Source organism: Danio aesculapii, chromosome 17 (assembly GCF_903798145.1).
Source record: "Danio aesculapii chromosome 17, fDanAes4.1, whole genome shotgun sequence".
NCBI lineage: Eukaryota > Metazoa > Chordata > Actinopteri > Cypriniformes > Danionidae > Danio > Danio aesculapii.
Genome location: NC_079451.1, coordinates 41,805,527 through 41,823,008, shown reverse-complemented (window position 1 = coordinate 41,823,008; position 17,482 = coordinate 41,805,527). Strand labels below are relative to the sequence as shown.

The 17,482-nt window shown below is 38.9% G+C and overlaps 2 protein-coding genes across 2 annotated transcripts in view; both read right to left on the bottom strand.

Annotated features, from left to right (window-relative positions):
- irf2bpl (interferon regulatory factor 2 binding protein-like) overlaps positions 1-2,170 on the bottom strand; it is a 2,828-nt gene extending 658 nt beyond the window's left edge. The window contains exon 1 of the mRNA XM_056477347.1: positions 1-2,170. This exon is cut by the window's left edge and continues 658 nt beyond it. Within this exon, the coding sequence (XP_056333322.1) occupies positions 57-2,039 (1,983 nt within the window). The 5' untranslated portion in view covers positions 2,040-2,170 and the 3' untranslated portion in view covers positions 1-56.
- kiaa0586 (KIAA0586 ortholog) overlaps positions 1-17,482 on the bottom strand; it is a 280,836-nt gene that overhangs the window by 238,008 nt on the left and 25,346 nt on the right. Inside the window, exon 9 of the mRNA XM_056476393.1 lies at positions 10,364-10,490. Coding sequence (XP_056332368.1) covers positions 10,364-10,490 — 127 coding nt within the window. The remainder of the gene's footprint in view (positions 1-10,363; positions 10,491-17,482) is intronic.

Here is a 17,482-nt window from a genome sequence, read left to right as displayed (position 1 = left end):
TTAATATACTCGCTTCACATGTCTGTTTCTGATGTAGGAAGCATATATATTTATATTTAAGGGTCTCTTTCTTTCTTTACTTTAACATCCCCGGCTAAAATGGTTGCTATCTCGCCTTGCATGAAAGCCCAAGGCACGTTTGACCCTACCAGGGGACATTTCTCTCCGCTGGGGCAGTACACCTCTCCTGTGGCCCCCTGCGCTTTAATGCTCTCCCTGGAACACGGGAAACAAAACTTGTGGTTGGGAACTGACGGGCACTGTACGAAGTGTGTGTCTTCTAAACGTTCGTGGCAGATAGTACAACACAAGGGTCCGTTATTGGCCATGGGTGAGTCTGGAATGTTCTGAGGATGCACCTGATCCATGCCCTGATGCGAACCCGATTGGGACGGCGTCCCGGAGAGGCCAATCTCCCCATTCCTGGATGCCAAACGGCGCTGTCCGGAGACCGAGGCGGGGGAGACTGGACTGCTACTGTTATGTCGAGTGGATGTGGTGGAGTGCACAGAGTTGCTGTCCTTTGGTGAGTGTGCATTACCCAAAGTGTCTGCCACTGACATAAGCGCAGCCATGGGGGATTGTCCGTTCTGGGGGGCTGATTCGGGTGGGGTGGCTCGGCTAGAGTGTACTGACCCCAATGGTGGAGGTCCGCCGTGAGAGGCTGCGAAAGAGCCCGATGCCATGGTCAGTTTGAGTGCCTCGCTCTGACTCGCCATCCACTGCTGTCTCTGCTGCTCGCCCTCTGCCGAGTCCGGTTCTGGTGAGGCTTTACGTTTACGAACACCTGTTCTTAGCGCACTGCCCGACGCCACGGCCCGGGGCATGTTGACCAGCGCTGAGGGCAGCAGAGGGCAGCTGGCATCAATGTAAGGCTGAGGAAGCATTTCACCCCCGAGCCCCTCCTTAAAGAAACGCACAGACTCCGGGAGTAAATCACCCAGCAGCCTCCAGTCACCAGAGCTGTGCTTTTTCTCATATTCCAGGTACTTAAAACCAGAGGAAAGCCCTCTGCCAAAGTCTTTCATGCAGTCCTGGTACATCTGTTTAGCCACACCGGACGCACTGGAAAACACATTCCCAGATCCACTGGGATACTCAATAAAGATTTTCAGCTCATAGTCCATGCCGGGCTTGGAAGTGGCATCGAATGCAAACACTCTACCTAGAAGTGAATGGTCTTTCTTGAACCTCACGTCAAAAGGAGTGCAATTAGAAAGCGTGATCAGCGTGTCTCTTACAATTTTGGGTTTATTTGTCCATTCCTCTGACCTGTTCCTCAAACTTTCACCGAGTTCAGTCAGAGCTTCAGCGTTACGCTGTTTCTCTTTCAGATCTCTCTCTTGGTCCGTGCTGGACACAGAGCCGGGTCGTTTACCTTGTTCAGAGAGCGCGAGCGCGGGTCCCATGCTGGCCGGGGCTGGCGGGGCTCGTCCAGACAGGCTGTGCTGCGCTATACTCGCCGCCGACGGTGGGCCGTTCAGGAGGGTCTGCGGGAGGAGATTCGGCGGCACGCTCATCTGCCCCGACACCGCCACCAGTCCGTGATTGCGACGTGAGTTTGGGCTCTGTCGGTTAAGCTCGGGGGGTCCGTCGTCAGATTTGGGGAAGCCGTTTGGTCCACCGAGCCCGTTCGGAAGCCTGTGCGCGCCGATGCTGGAATAATCAAAGCGCGATCTTTCGGTGGCGAGCGCGTATCGGTCCAAGCCGGACTGTTGCTGCTGCTGCTGCTGTTGCTGCGATTTAGACGAGCCGTCCACATGGTTCATCTGCACAGACTCCTTGGATGACATGCCCGCTTGTGCTTTGACCGCAGGCGGCGGCGCTGGACCCGGGGATCTCCCCTCCTGGAAGCCATGAGCCCGCTTCAGATGGCGCGCGGTCTCGATAACAAACTCGATCCGATCCGCGCCCTCGTAATTCACGCAACCCCTGCACACGGGCTCCGTAAAATCCCAAATCATCGCCCACGGCATGCGCGGCAGGTCGCACAGATAACACGACTGTCTCCTCGACGAGGAGACCTGCGCCGAAGACATGTTGAGCTGCTCCTCTCGGACCCGTTATACGGTTACTAGGAGGCGAATGCGCCTCTTCTGCTGCTCGGAATGCCACCTGGCTGGGCCGGTGACGTCAGCACCACGTTCCGCAGTTCCTTTTTCTGTTACAAATGACAAGCCACTTGTTGCCATGCGAGTGCGCATGCGCTAACCACTCCCTAACAAATCTTCTGAATGGACCGAGAAACGCGCACAGCCAACATGTATGGCAAGCCAATAAAGCATTCAATGCGTCACAACATAATATTTTCTATTTCCTTACTTGCACTTTTTACGTGACCAAAAGTCTATACTGTATCGATTTATTTAGCATTTATTTATTTGATAGGCTACTAGTATTTGTTTACTTGCGTCTAGTTACTCAGTATCTGTAACTAATTCATTATTATAGTAACAAAATACAATTATGTTCATTAGTATCTAGAATTTCTTAACAAGCAGCATTAAGCAATATTTATTAAATAAATACACCAAAACCAGGTCTAAATCTACAAAAATATCACTATAGAGTTAATCAGATAAATAATTATAACTTAATTACTGAACCAATACTTGTCATTATAAATTGTAGAATGAAAACTAGAATCATGCAATGGTCATTATTGGATCTAACAAATACTTTTCAAACGTAAAAAAAAAGTTAATGTTTAAGCAGCTTGCCATGCATCACTGGCCCCGGTATGCTTCAGACAAGAGCCAGAGTTGTGGGTGGAAAATCTGAGGTATTCATGTTTCTTCCAGAGTCTGTTAGCACTGCTGAAATATTATTGGTTGATATTATGTGGTCCTATTAATAATGTAAGATCATGTTATAAAAATGCTTATGCTGCCAAAATTCGTGTATGATTTACAGCAATAAAAAAAGCACACATTCTTGGACATATTTGGACATGTTAAAAGATCAGTGGTTTTGCATTATGAAATCTATCAATATTTACTTTAAATAAGGAAGTATCGAGCCCTGCCCCAAAAGCTCTGTTCTCACAGTCTATTCTCTGTTTAACTACAACCAGTAGACGATGCAAAAAAAAAAAAAAAACTCGCCCTGTTATACAACAACACAAGAGGGTGGAAAAACCAAGAGAAGAAAAAAAGAAGCAAGGGAGGTCTGGAGGAGAGAAGAAACACCATTTATTGCAATCCCTGCATTCTGCTGGCACCGAAAGAAGCTGAGCCTTTTTCCAATCCAAAAAAAAACATCACAACCAAGCAACACAACAGTTAAATCTGTGAATGTCTTCTGAAAATGATATATTTGTTATTAGGTATTAACATTAGGTATTAACAAACCAAAAGTTGGACATCAAAATGATAATCTAACCACTGCTGATATGGTAGGCAGACCGTTAAAAACCGGAAACAATTCCAACAGTATTTGTGCTCTGCACTCGTGACTTGGATCGTGTAAATGAGCTCAACGCCTTTCATTTGTGACCCAAATTAACAAGACAAAGAAACAAGTCTTTGTGGGAATTATCTAGCACTGAAATGAGTGAACTGACCTTAAAGGGATAGTTCAGCCAAAAAAATTAAAACCCACTCGCTATTTACTCTGCCTCAAGTAGTTTCAAACAATTATTCATTTATTATTCTTTTGAAGACTAAATAAGATATTTAGAAAAAAAGGTGAAAACCACTGAATTCCATAGTAGCAAAAATACTATGACTAGGGCTGCATGGTATTGGGTAAAAATGACATTGTGATATTTTGTTTTTGTGCAATATATATTGTGATATGAAAACAATTTCACCACATGGCTTTAAACAGCTCAATTTGGAAAAAAACAATTTTTATTTTGATTTGGGTGATTTTGTAAGGGGGTGAATCTTGCATGCTGCAAGTGGCGTAGCGGGTAGCGCTGTCGCCTCACAGCGCTGTCGCCTCACAGCAAGAAGGCCGACTGGGTCAGTTGGCATTTTTGTGTGGAGTTTGCATGTTCTCCCTGTGTTCATGTGGGTTTCCACCAGGTGAATTAGGTGAATGGTCTGTAGGTCTATAGCCTATGTGTGTATGTCCTGGTCCTCCGGGTTGGGGGTTGAGCATTAGGCTAACGACCCACCTCGTAAAAATTAAATGTTATGAAACACCAATACAGTGCGGTTAAATATCAAATTCGATATAAAAGGAATGGGAATAAGTAAGTGAATCATGTATAAACAAATAATTAACAAATTGCAAGCAAAAATAATTACAAAAGAGCAAAGGAAAAAAACAGTGCTTTATGATGTTCTGGAGAGTCAAACGATAATCAGGTATGGAAATTACACAATGAAATGTAGCTAAAATAACACTGTATATGCTTCACTGTATTAATTCAGTAAATTAGTTTAAGTTACAAATGTACTTTTTGCACCCTAACGCTTAAAATGAAGTTGAAATGCCTTATTCTCAACTGTTCTGCTGATCAACTATAATCCCAATTCAACATTTCAGATCCTATCGATGCTAAAATGATAAACACTACCTGACAAAAGTCTTGTCGTCGATCCCAGTTGTAAGAATAACAAATAATAACTTGACTTCGAGTTGATCATTTGAAAAGTGGCAGAAGGTAGATTTTTCTGATGAATTGTCTGTTGAACTGCATCTCAATCATCACAAATATTGCAGAAGACCTAATGGAACCCGCATGGACCCAAGATTCTCACAGAATCAGTCAAGTTTGGTGAAAGAAAAATCATGGTTTGGGGTTACATTCAGTATGGGGGCGTGCAAGAGATCTGCAGAGTGGATGGCAACATTTAGCCTGAGATAAAGAGATTTGTGCTGCCCTTTACATTACAAACCACAGGAGAGGGCAAATCCTTCAGCAGGATAGCGCTCCTTCTCATACTTCAGCCTCCACATCAAAGTTCCTGAAAGCAAAGAAGGCTAAAATGCTCCAGGATTGGCCAGCCCAGTCACCAGACATGAACATTGAGCATGTCTGGGGTAAGATGAAGGAGGAGGCATTGAAGATGAAGCCAAAGAATCTTGATGAACTCTGAAAGTCCTGCAAGAACGCTTTCTTTGTTTCTATATCGAAATAGATATCTTTATCGTTTAACATGGAAAATAATTACCAAGATTGCATTTTTGCCATATCGCCCAGCCCTCCACGCAAATGATAAACCTTCACTCGTAGGTTCAAATTTGAAATTAATCCACCATGTTGTTAACTGTAATGTCTGGTCAACTATAATCACAACTACATTGCAGATGCCTGCGATGTGACTATTGCGGACTCGCACATTGCGATATCGATGCTGAAACGATATACTGTGCAGCCCTAAAATGAATGATCAGTTTTGGATGAAATATCCCTTTAAAATAAAGCCAGCACTACACAAGATTATATATAGAATAGTCCTATTTCATTTTTATTCTCAAATTCATCGCAAAAAATCATTTAATTTGTATTTTAGGTGCAAAATATGCAATCCTGTTAAATACTATGCGTTTGCAGTCTGCCTGTAAAGGATATTTCACCCTCCTTTCCTTTCACTGAGGGATATTTCGCTGTCCCTGTAGTCTTCTCATGAATACAGATCACCCTGAGGCTTGGCGCTCTCTCTTTCTCTCTCTCTCTCTCACACACACACAGAGAGAGAGAAAGAGAGAGGCACATACATGCATATATGCAGGAATGCACACACACTAGCGCACGCACACTCCGCATGGAAAGTTTTCCATGTTCATCTTTCCAGCAGCTTATCGCAGGGGTTAACTCTCAGCTTCCGCTAAGTGGCTGGCGGGCTGCCAGAGTGAGGGATTCTGGGAAAAGGCGAGTCCTGCCAAGTACAAACTGCCAACATTAAGCAGGCCTGACAGCCTCTCTCCTCCACCAAACCTGGCAGCCATTCAAAGTGCTCTTTCATTTGAGACGCTGGCGGGCGGCCAGATGCATGCAGATTTACTTTACCTATTCTCAGATGGAGCTGATAGAGACCGCCCCGCAGTTGCCATGGGAACCAGAGGCTGCTCAGAGACTTCCCAGAGCTGCTCGTGTGTGCACATCTTGTGTCGAGCGCTCGCTAACCTGCAGATGTATGACTTTCACTCTCTCTCTCACTTGTTTTTTTAGAAGAGCTCTTACTGTTACCCAGAACAAAAGAAAGGAAGAAATGCCACCAAAAAAACTCTATAAATACTGTATGGAAAAGAATATGAGATCTGGGTTTGAGTACATTTTTAGTATTTGATCATTTTATAAAAGGTCGGATAAAAATTTCAAGTAAAATATAGTAATTTAGAGATGTTCCCTCCTCTCAGAAAATGACAATTGGTCATAATAACATCCACCCAGTGTTGATTTCTTAGCTAAACATTAAAGCAGTGGTTCTCAAACTTTTTTCTCCAAGTACCACCTCAGAAGTATCACCATAATGACCAGTATTGAAATACAGTAGCATAGTAGACCAAATTAAGCAGCTAAAGCTTTGCACAGTTCAAAAGCAAGGCAGATTAATTCCTGTTATTATGAATATTTATTACTGTCAGCCATTATAAACATTATAAATAGTTTGAGCATTAACACTGTACTGTTCTTACAGGTAAAAAGAATGTTTAAATAAAAATGTGCTTCTAAAAGTTAATTAGAAATGGCACTGTTCTTAAACAGTAAAAAGAAAACTGCTGTACTTAAATGTAAAGTATTAACATATAGTAGCCTATTCTTCAAAACCTGGGAATGTTCCTCGGACCTTATAAATATAGGCTGTATGTCATCATATTCATGTATAAACTCTTTTTGATAAATTCTGAAATATGTTGAATGTATGATTTTTTGTATATCTACAGGTCTATTAACTTGTATTTTAAATATATGAATTGGATTTACATATTTAAATTAGAAATTAGATCGGCTTGCTGTGCATTAGAGTAGGCTTGGTGTGTCAGAAAAGCAAGTGATTAAACCATACCTGTCAACATTGGGAGATAAAAATACGGGATATGCCACCAACAACCGTTACAAATATTGGGAAGAGATTAGCTTCAAATGATAAAATACATAAACATTAGGACATTGAAAATAATATAAAAGGTTTAGCCTATTGAAATCAATTTACTGATCATGTCGGTGTTATCGTACGCGTTAAAAGTGTGTTCATTTTTTTTACTTTAATTAGTCAGTGTTTCCTTCGCGTACCACAGTTTGAGAACCACTGGTCTAAATCATCCATTGTGGGATTGGATTGCACCACCCTCTGGTCGGCCATCTGTTTCTTTAATATATAGTAAATGTAAGGATCACACTGCAAAGCCTCTTTCTATTAAACTTATCTGTACTCGTGAACTAACAGATTTGGACTTATCGACTGACTGGGACAGGGTATGATTTAATCTGATCTTAACTTCTAAAAACTTAGCTCATCATCTTATCCATGGTAAAGTCATACACAGAGTATACATAACTCCTTATAAGATGTTTAACTGCAGTCGAACTACACCTGTCATATCTGTAACACTGTATCTTCAGGTACTTCAGGAAATGTCTAACTGTTGTCAACTTGTGGTCTTATGAGAATTCTGTTTTGTCCTACAAGTTGATCATGTCTTCTCAATGACGATTTTAATATCTGTATAAGTACATTAAAGAGGAGAATGTTGTTTGCTTGTTTTACAGCTGCAAAGAAGGCAACCATACAAAACTGGTTTACTCTGCACATATGTGCAAAAACATTTTTGGATTCATAGTCTCCTTATAATAGTAACTTGTGAAGGTACAACAGCACAAATCAGGGTTCATACACATTTTTCGACTAAAATTCCATGACTTTTCCATGGTTTTTCCAAGTCTTTCAAGTCAATTTTCATGACCTAATGTTTCATGCAATGTCTACATATGCGTGGTAAAAGAAAAATAATGCATGTTCGAATTTATTACAGCATATCGTAAAACATGCAGAAATCTACTTGGTTTCAATTTATATCTATGTAAAATTGATTTTTATAATGCTTCCACCGCACTAATAATATGAGAGTATGTGATTGGCTGAGGACAGAACAGAAGTAAATAACCTATATTCCTATATAGTATACAGATATCTGTTTTTCCATGACTGTTCCAAAACTTTGTGGGTTTTTCTATTTTTTCAAAACTTTTCCAGGCCTGGAAAATGCCATGTCAAAATTTCATGACTTTTTCAGGTTTTCCATAACCGTATGAACCCTGACAAATTAATAAGGCTACACTTAGAACCATTGATGCATGGCAATGTTTTTCTTTCAACATTTTAGGCTTTATGAAGGGTTTTTTCCTCTCTCTCTTTTCAGACTGAAAAATAGTTTGTTTGAATGTCTGTTATTTTGTTAATTAAGACAATAAAAAGTTGATCAAAAATGGTCTATGAATGACAAGATTTGTATTTTGAATTTTTGGAAGAAATATCATCAATCAATCTTTTCTTATTATGTACTTAATTTTTGTTATTTTCATGGTACTAAGATGCAAATAGAAGTAGCATTTGATAAACCATATTATTTTGGATTGCATTTGTATTGCAATTGGCATACAATTCCACATTAACATATTAATAGAACTAATCAGTTTTGCCAATGGATGATGCACACAAAAACAAAAATTCATAAATCCAATGACAATATAGGTATCACTTTATTTTGATGGTCCCTTTAACGCATTTTGTTGAACTTAAGTTACATTGCATCTACATGCCAACTAATTCTCAATAGATTTTAAGTAGACTGTTAGGTTGGGGTTAGGGTTAGTGTAAGTTGACATGTATTTGCAAAGGAGCAGTACGAGCAGATATTAAGCAGACAGTCTACTAATACTCAAATGAGAAGAAATTGGCATGTAGTCGCAATGCAACTTTTAGTCAACAAAATGTGCAATAGGGGCCATCAAAATAAAGCGTTACCAATAAGGATGGTAAGACTGCTCAAGTCATCAGCGCCAAGATTCTGTAAAAACCTTTCCAACATGATGCATAATGATTTGGTTCTCACTGGTCAGTCGCCAATTCACACACTATTGCATTTACATGGAAGTCTAAAAAACTTCAAATAGCACCATTGTACAAATAGCATTGCTATGCTACACATTTAAAAAGCCATAACACTTCTAGGTACTTTTTGTTAGTATCAGATGCAAATCTGTTTTCCCAATGACAGTTAAATACACTTAACAGAAGTCTAAAACATATCAAATAGCACCATTGTACACACACATATTAAAATATATCAAATAAAATAAAAAAATAGCTTATACACATTTAAGAAGCCATGACACTTCTAGATACTTTTTGTTAGTATCAGCTGCAAATCTGTTTTCCCAATGACAGTTAAATACACTTAACAGAAGTCTAAAACATCAAATAGCACCATTGTACACACACATATTAAAAAATATAAAATAAATGTAAAAAAATTGCTTATACACGTTTAAGAAGCCATGACACTTCTAGATACTTTTTGTTAGTATCAGCTGCAAACTGTTATCTGTTTTCCTAATGACCGTTAAATACACTAAACAGAAGTCTAAAACATATCAAATAGCACCATTGAACACACACATATTAAAATATATAAAATAAATGTAAAAAAATAGCTTATACACATTTAAGAAGCCATGACACTTCTAGGTACGTTTTGTTAGGATCAGCTGCAAAATGTCTTCTGTTTTCCCAATGAAAGCTAAATAAACTAAACCGAAGTCTAAAAAGCGTTAAATAGCAGCATTGTACGCACACACACATATATTAAAATATATTTAAAAAAACATTGCTAATACACGTTTAAAAAGCCCTGACACTATTAGGTACTTTTCAATAGCGTCAGCTGCAAACGGTCTCCTGCTTGCCTAACGATAGCTAAATAAACTACAGTTTGAATGTTCTTGCTCCTCATGACAAATATTCTTCAAGGAGGCCCAAATAAATTAGCAGATGTGGCGCAGAAAGTGTTTGGAGCACAATCAAAAAAGCACGTCTGTATTTTTGAGAACTCCCCCTGCAACATCACAGTCCAAGAACAAAATCTAAGCACCAACATCAACGCGCTGCTTCTCGTGCTGTCATTCTGATGAGTTGTGTTAAGGCACCAAGGGACACTTGAGCAAAACTTGGTCGTATTTTATTTTATTTTTTTCCAAGTGGCTTGCTTATGGAACATTACGGAGGCATGTTTAAATGAAAAAGACAAGACGGTCTAACCAAGCTCCATAAATAAAAGAAAAGCATTCTTTTGGCTTGGGAAAAGAAGAAGTAGGGCCACTACTATGGTTACACGCTGTGTAGCATGAAACACGAAAGGGCCGAGGGCTTGTGTGCCTTCCTGCTCTGAAAACAAGATCTATTATTACCTGGACTGCTCTGGTTGGCTGTTGTCTGCTGTTGCCATGGCAAACCTCTTTACCCCAACCGACTGCAAGGCGCATCTCTCGGGAGACCTCCGGTTATTAGGGCTCTGGTCCTGAAGTCTGCCATTTCCTGAAAAGAGAGAAGATATGGCAAGGATCAGCCGGGGCACTGGACACCTGCCGCAGTCAGAACACACACCGCTGCAGGCCTGCGACTCTAACAAGGCCCCGTGTGTTTCAGCCAGTCATCAATTCTGCACAAATCCAGCATGCTTTGCCAACAGGCCCGGATCATAAATACGTGATACTCGCCAACACTTATTCTTACAGTCTGTCAGGCCATGACTGTAAATGGAGAGAGTCAAATGGAGTCCGCGGAGGGGGGAAACCTCATATCGCGCAGATGTAAAATATCTCTTTCCTGAGCCCTATTAGGAGGCCGGAGAGTGGAATGCTCTCCCTGCGGCACTGCGGAATGCAGACGAAAGGAAACAAAGCTATATAAATACACAGGACAAGGGTTTCTCAATCCTCCAAAAACAACAGTAGAGCGCTCCTGACCGTAATCATTTCCTTAAGGTCAAAAAGGCACAGTAAGGAGGGACTGGAACAACAGCAGCGCGCCTCCAGCGGGCCCCAGTGTCTGGCTAACAGGGAACATGAGGCCCTCAAGCTTCTTGAATATGGTTAAACGAGCAGCTAAAGTCTCATGACTCGGCGGCAAACAAAGCCTCCTGTATCGCAAAACCCTCAGCGCTGGGAGAGAACAAGCAGACATGCAAAAACAATCACTGCTGATAATGATTGCTAAAAAAGATGTGCTTTAAAATGGCTGGGTATTTAACATCATTCAGGGTATGTGCAGGAACCCTACAGGTAATTTCAATACCATTTTAAGACTTTTTAAAGACCTTCTCAGAATATTTTAAGACCTCATCACCACCTCAAAAGTATCAAATCTTTACTTAATAAACAGTTATAGTGAAATAAATCAATGGAGCGCAACCATGCAACAGAACTCAGATAAGCTCTGTAGAAACAAAGCTTGAAAGAATAAATTAAATCAAAGGCAAGATTTATTTTAATATCTGACACATTTACCTTTACTATGCCAAAAAGGAACATGTACGTCTACGAATGAACAAAATACGAACGACAGAGGTTGCTGCCGTAGCAGTTTTGACAAATTCAGCTGTCGTGTTGGGTAGTGGTTCGGCTGGTGGTGCATAATAACTGGCGTTGGACGACTGCAGCTGTTCTCTGCTGCCAACAGTGGCCTTTACAGTGTTTAGGTCCATCGACGATATACTAATTTTCTTTTTACAATACGTACAGTAGGCCTTGCGGTTGTTTTCAGCGACAGGCTTTAGCCACTGTTTAAACTTGTCTTTCTCCAACCAAGAGTATGCAAACTAACATTTTCCCATTTTGCCGTCTGTTTCGCTCAATGGTTTCGCTACATGTAGATAGTGTCATATTTCCTTCCTGCGTTTGTCGCAAATTACATTTATTTATATTTATTATAAACGTATTTCTGCTTTCTCGAAGTCAAACGCTTTGGACAACGCTTGAACAAAAATTAAGACCTCATAAAACACGATTCAGACTTTTTAAAGACTTTCTTCTCAGAATATTTTAAGACCTCATCGTCACTTCAAGTTCTAATCAGTATCAAACCTTCAACTTAATAAAGAGTTGTAGTGAAATAAATCAATGGAGCGCAACCATGCAACAGAACTCAGATATGCTTGGCAGAAACAAAGCTTGAAAGAATAAATTAAATCAAAGGCAAGATTTATTAAAATATTTAACACATTTACCTTTACTATCCCGTAAACGAACATGTACGTCTACGAACGAACAAAATACGAACGAAAGAGGTTGCTGGCGTAGCCGCTTTGACAAATTCAGCTGTCGTGTTGGATAGTGGTGTGGCTGGTGGTGCATAATAACTGGCATTGGACGACTGCAGCTGTTCTCTGCGGCCAACAGTGGCCTTTACAGCATTTATGTCCATCGATGATATACTAATTTTCTTTTTACAATACGTACAGTAGGTCTCGCGGTTATTTACAGTGACAGGCTTCCGCTGTTTAAAGTTGTCTTTCTCTAACCAGTCGTCGGCAAACTTACATTTTTCTATTTTGCTGTCTGTTTCGCTCTATGGTTTCGCTACAAGTAGATAGAGTCACATCTCCTTCCTGCATTTGTTGCAAATTACATTTATTTAGATTTATTATAAATATATTTATGCTTTTTTGGGAGTCAAACACTTTGGGCAACGCTTGAACAAAATAAGACCTCATAAAACACTATTCAGACTTTAATACCTTTTAGGAGTCTTAATTTTCCCATTATTGATTAATCAACTTTTAATACTTTAAGACCCTGCGAACACCCTGGTATCCACATCATTCAACATATTCATTTTTAAATGTTGTCTGTATTTGATAAAACAGCAAGTTTTTAATTCTGATAATTTTTTATATATATATATTTCCAAGTGTTGTTAATATCATTAGCATCCAAAAGATTTTTTTTTTTGCCCATTACATTCCAATGTAGCCACATCTGTCTTTGTTTTTGTTTACTCCATAGTTTACTCCATTCTAAGAGATACATTTTTCGATTTTCTCAAACAAATCAAGGTAAGTGCGCAAAGGTCTATAATTTGCTGTTTTACTCCATAAAAAAAATTCAAAAACAATTTTTTTTTTCCACAGGCTTTTTTAAAGGGTTAATGGTGCCAACCGATGATCAACAGTAAAAATGACAAATTTAATGAAGAACCCCCCAGTTTAAATCAATGGCTGCTTGCAGTCTGCAACATAATCCCACTTGAGGCTTTCTCCACAACTATGAAGAACAAACGTTTTTTATTTTATCAGACCTGGGACCCTTTCTTTGATTATTTAGGAACCTCTAAGACTAAAAGCTTATCTGTTAGACTCAGCCTGGACAAAAGAATATGCCTCTTTGTAATATAATTTTGTATTGTATGTCATTTTTCTATTATTATTTTATTTTTATGTTTATTTAATTATAATTTAATTGTATTTATTATTATTATTATTATTTTTTTATGTGGGGGTCAATTCAAATTACATGTATGATAGATATTAACTTTTTACTCAATGTAATATTCTGACATGTTTTTGCACTAAAAATGTTAAATAAAAATATATTTGAAAAAAAAAAAAAAAAGACAAATTTGACCTCTTCCCAACATGGAAAACCACCAACAATCAAAAATGCATGATTATATGGTGTCATAGTTTTGTAATAAAAAAATGTGGTTATAATGGAAGTCAATGCAGCAGCCAACAACAGTAAATTAGGGAGATAATTTAAATCGATTAAAAACAATGCATCAAAGGCAATGTGGTTTCACATGTCCAAGACTGTGATAAAAGGTTTAAAAAATGCAGTCCACAATTACTTTTTATATTGAAAATATTTATTTTTGTGTGTTTTTTCACCAAATCAGTGGCATCATTTATGAGATTGCCAATTTAGTAGATTTGATCAGGACTGAGGTTGATTAACAGATTTATGCAAAATAAATAAATAAATAAATAAAAATTGTAAAAAATATATTTATCTGATGCAATTTTATTAATTAATTCATTCATTCATTTTCTTTTTCGGCTTAGTCCCTTTATTAATCCGGGGTCGCCACAGCAGAATGAGCCACTAACTTATCCAGCACATGTTTTACGCATCGGATACCCTTTCAGCCGCAACCCATCTCTGGGAAAGAACCATACACACTCACTCACACTCATACACTACGGACAATTTAGCCTTCCCAATTCACCAGTACCGTATGTCTTTGGACTGTGGGGGAAACCGGTGCTCCCGGAGGAAACCCACGCAAAGGCAGGGAGAACATGCAAACTCCACACAGAAACGCCAACTGACCCAGCTGAGGCTCGAACCAGCGACCTTCTTGCTGTGAGGCGACAGCACTAGCTACTGTACCACTGCCTCACCCTGATGCAATTTTACAGCAGTATAATTCAGCGGATGTTTTCATTCCTAACGTAACAAAAGAGCAGTAAATTTGCCCAGAGTGTATTGTTGAGTTTTTTTTTTTAGATTCAAAGCATTTTTTCAAACTATGTCAAAATCAGATTTGTCACCAAAAATCATTCTGCTTCTGCTAGCTGAAACACAGAAAAAGTTTTGGCCAAATTAAGACTTAAAATCACCCCAGAGTGGATAAAAACATTCCCAACAGCACATGAGGGATAAATAATATTGAGATTATTTAACTCAAAATGCTCAAACATTTTATTTAAAAGACAAAAATCAAAGATGATCCCCTCTATAGACCCACTGTGTGACAGATGCAATCAAACTCCGGCATCTCTCAGTCACATGTTTTGAAGTTCTCCTAAAATAGTTCATTATTGGATTTTGGTTTTTCAGTTAATATCAGAAGTGGTGGGAAAACGAATAAACGGGCCTATTTTAGCTATATTTGGTGTCAGTGATGATGCAGAACTATCTAAAAATCAACATACAGTGATTAGATTTATAAACCTTTTGGCACTTGCACTGCTCAGCATTGAGCACACCCCATTTAGAAAATCAATATTTTTGTAATGTATTTTGAATACATTTAAACAAAACAGATTTATTAAACATATATTTATTAAAATAATATTTTAGTCACCAAACATATTTAGAAATTAAAAGATAATACAATTAAATTCAAGCAAAATATTGCAAAATTTTATTTAATTAAATTTAAATGTAAAAAAAATTAAATTGCAAAATTTTTCTATTTTTTTGCTTCTCTTGATTTTTCCTCTTTTAAATTTGTATTTATTTTTTTCTATAACATATAAATTGGTGTGTACTAGTTTTTGTACCATTATCGTAAGTTATTTTGTTAGATAAGCTCCAGATTTGACTAATCTAATGTATATACACAAATATAATATTGTAAAGCTTCCAATTAAAAATATGAATGTAAAAGAGAGATTTGTGAGGGGTGTACTGATATATGCTGAGCACTGTAGATTGAGTTTACTGAAATGGAAACGAAAAGATCCTCCCTGTTGCTCTACATTGATTAAAAAGAAAAAGTCATGTCCTGCATGCAACTTGAGAAGCTCAGACTTTCCCTTAAAAATAAAACTAATAATTTGTACATGGGATCCATTTATTGAGTACTTTAACAAGAGAGCAGTGATTGAACCTTAGTAGAAACACTTCAAATTCCCCCTCATTTTATTTGTTTCCTTCTTCCTTTTTCCTCCTCCCCCTTTTTTCTCTGTATTTTTAATTCACTTATACATATTAACATGACGTTCTTGAACCTCTTGTTTAAAAGAAAATGTTTCCATATGTAAAAGTTATCATTTGTACTGATGTAAAAATATAATAAAGAGAATATTTAAAAGAAGAGAGACAAAAACTTATTACAAGGCTGATTAAATCATTTTAAATAAACTAAATCACGTTCACTAGTCATTTACACACCGAAAACAACAAAACGAAGGTCATAAATGTAACAAAAAGGCTGTTGCTTTCCCCAAGAGGCGACATTTTCAATAAACATATATTATAACACTGAAAACAAATCGATAAGTTCATTAACCACACTGCGGCAGTCATCGTATTTCTGAGCCATTTCTTTTTTTCAAGTGCATTCTGGGATTGTTTACTGTGACAGATGAAAACAACAGTGCCTGACAGGTCTGTAGACGGTTGCCAACGTTACCGCACAGATTCCGATCCGCTTTCCCAGCTGCTGGCGTGACGTCAAACCCCCACACACATCCACAGCTGCAAAACATCAGCTGTAATGTCGGGACCTGTGGCTGCATGCAGATCCATTCTGCTGCCTTTATAATTACTCCAAACACAGAGCTGTAAACAATAGTCAGCGTTTAACATGGATGCTGGCACCTCACCAAGGGCCGGATTCTCGTAATAGCATTGCCAGACACCATGCCAGACTGCTGCCTGTCGGGAGCGCAGCTCTTAAACATAAAACAGTGCTAGTCGACACCTAAAAAAATATCCAGTTAAACCCTACATAAACACTACATGAAAATGTCATTAAAGAGCAAGGGTGTGCAGGTTTTCTAATGCATTATGGGGCACATCTGAGAGAAAGAGAGAGTTTTCTGGCTATATCATGGCAAAAAACATATCTTAATATAAAATTACCCTATTTTAATATAAAATAATATCATTTTAAAGTATTTTACCAATAAAATGTCATCAACAGCAATAAAAAATGCATAAATGCTAATAATAATATAATACACTAACCGGCCACTTTATTAGGTACAGCTGACCAACTGCTCGTTACGCAAATACAGTAACTCAAATAACCACTTGTTACAACTGAGGTATGCAGTAATGCATCTCTGAACGCACAACACGTCCAACCTTGAGGCGGATGGGCCACAGCAGCAGAAGACCACACCGGGTGCCGCTCGTGTCAGCTAAGAACAAGAAACTGAGGCTACAATTCACACAGGCTCACCAAAACTGGACAATAGAAGATTGGAGAAACGTTGCCTGATCTGATGAGTCTCAATTTCTGCTACAACATTCGAATGGTAGAGTAGAATTTGGCATCAACAACATGAAAGCATGGATCCATCCTGACTTGTGGTGGTGGTATAATGGTGTGGAGGGTATTTTCTTGGCACACTTTGGGTTCATTAGAACCAATTAAGCATCATGTCAACACCACAGCCTACCCGAGTATTGTTGCTGACCATGTCCATCCCTTTATGGCCACAGTGTACCCATCTTCTAATGGCTACTTCCAGCAGGATAACGCGCCATGTCATAAAGCGTGAATCATCTCAGACTGGTTTCTTGTACATGACAATGAGTTCACTGTACTCAAATGGCCTCCACAGCCACCAGATTTCAATTCAATAGAGCACCTTTGGGATGGGGTGGAACGGGAGATTCGCATCATGGATGTGCAGCTGACAAATCTGCAGCAACTGCGTGATGCTATCATGTCAATATGGAGCAAAATCTCAGAGGAATATTTACAGTACTTTGTTAAATCTATGCCACAAAGGATTAAGGCAGTTCTAAAGGCAAAAGGGGGTCCAACCTAATAGTAGTAAAGTGTACCTAATA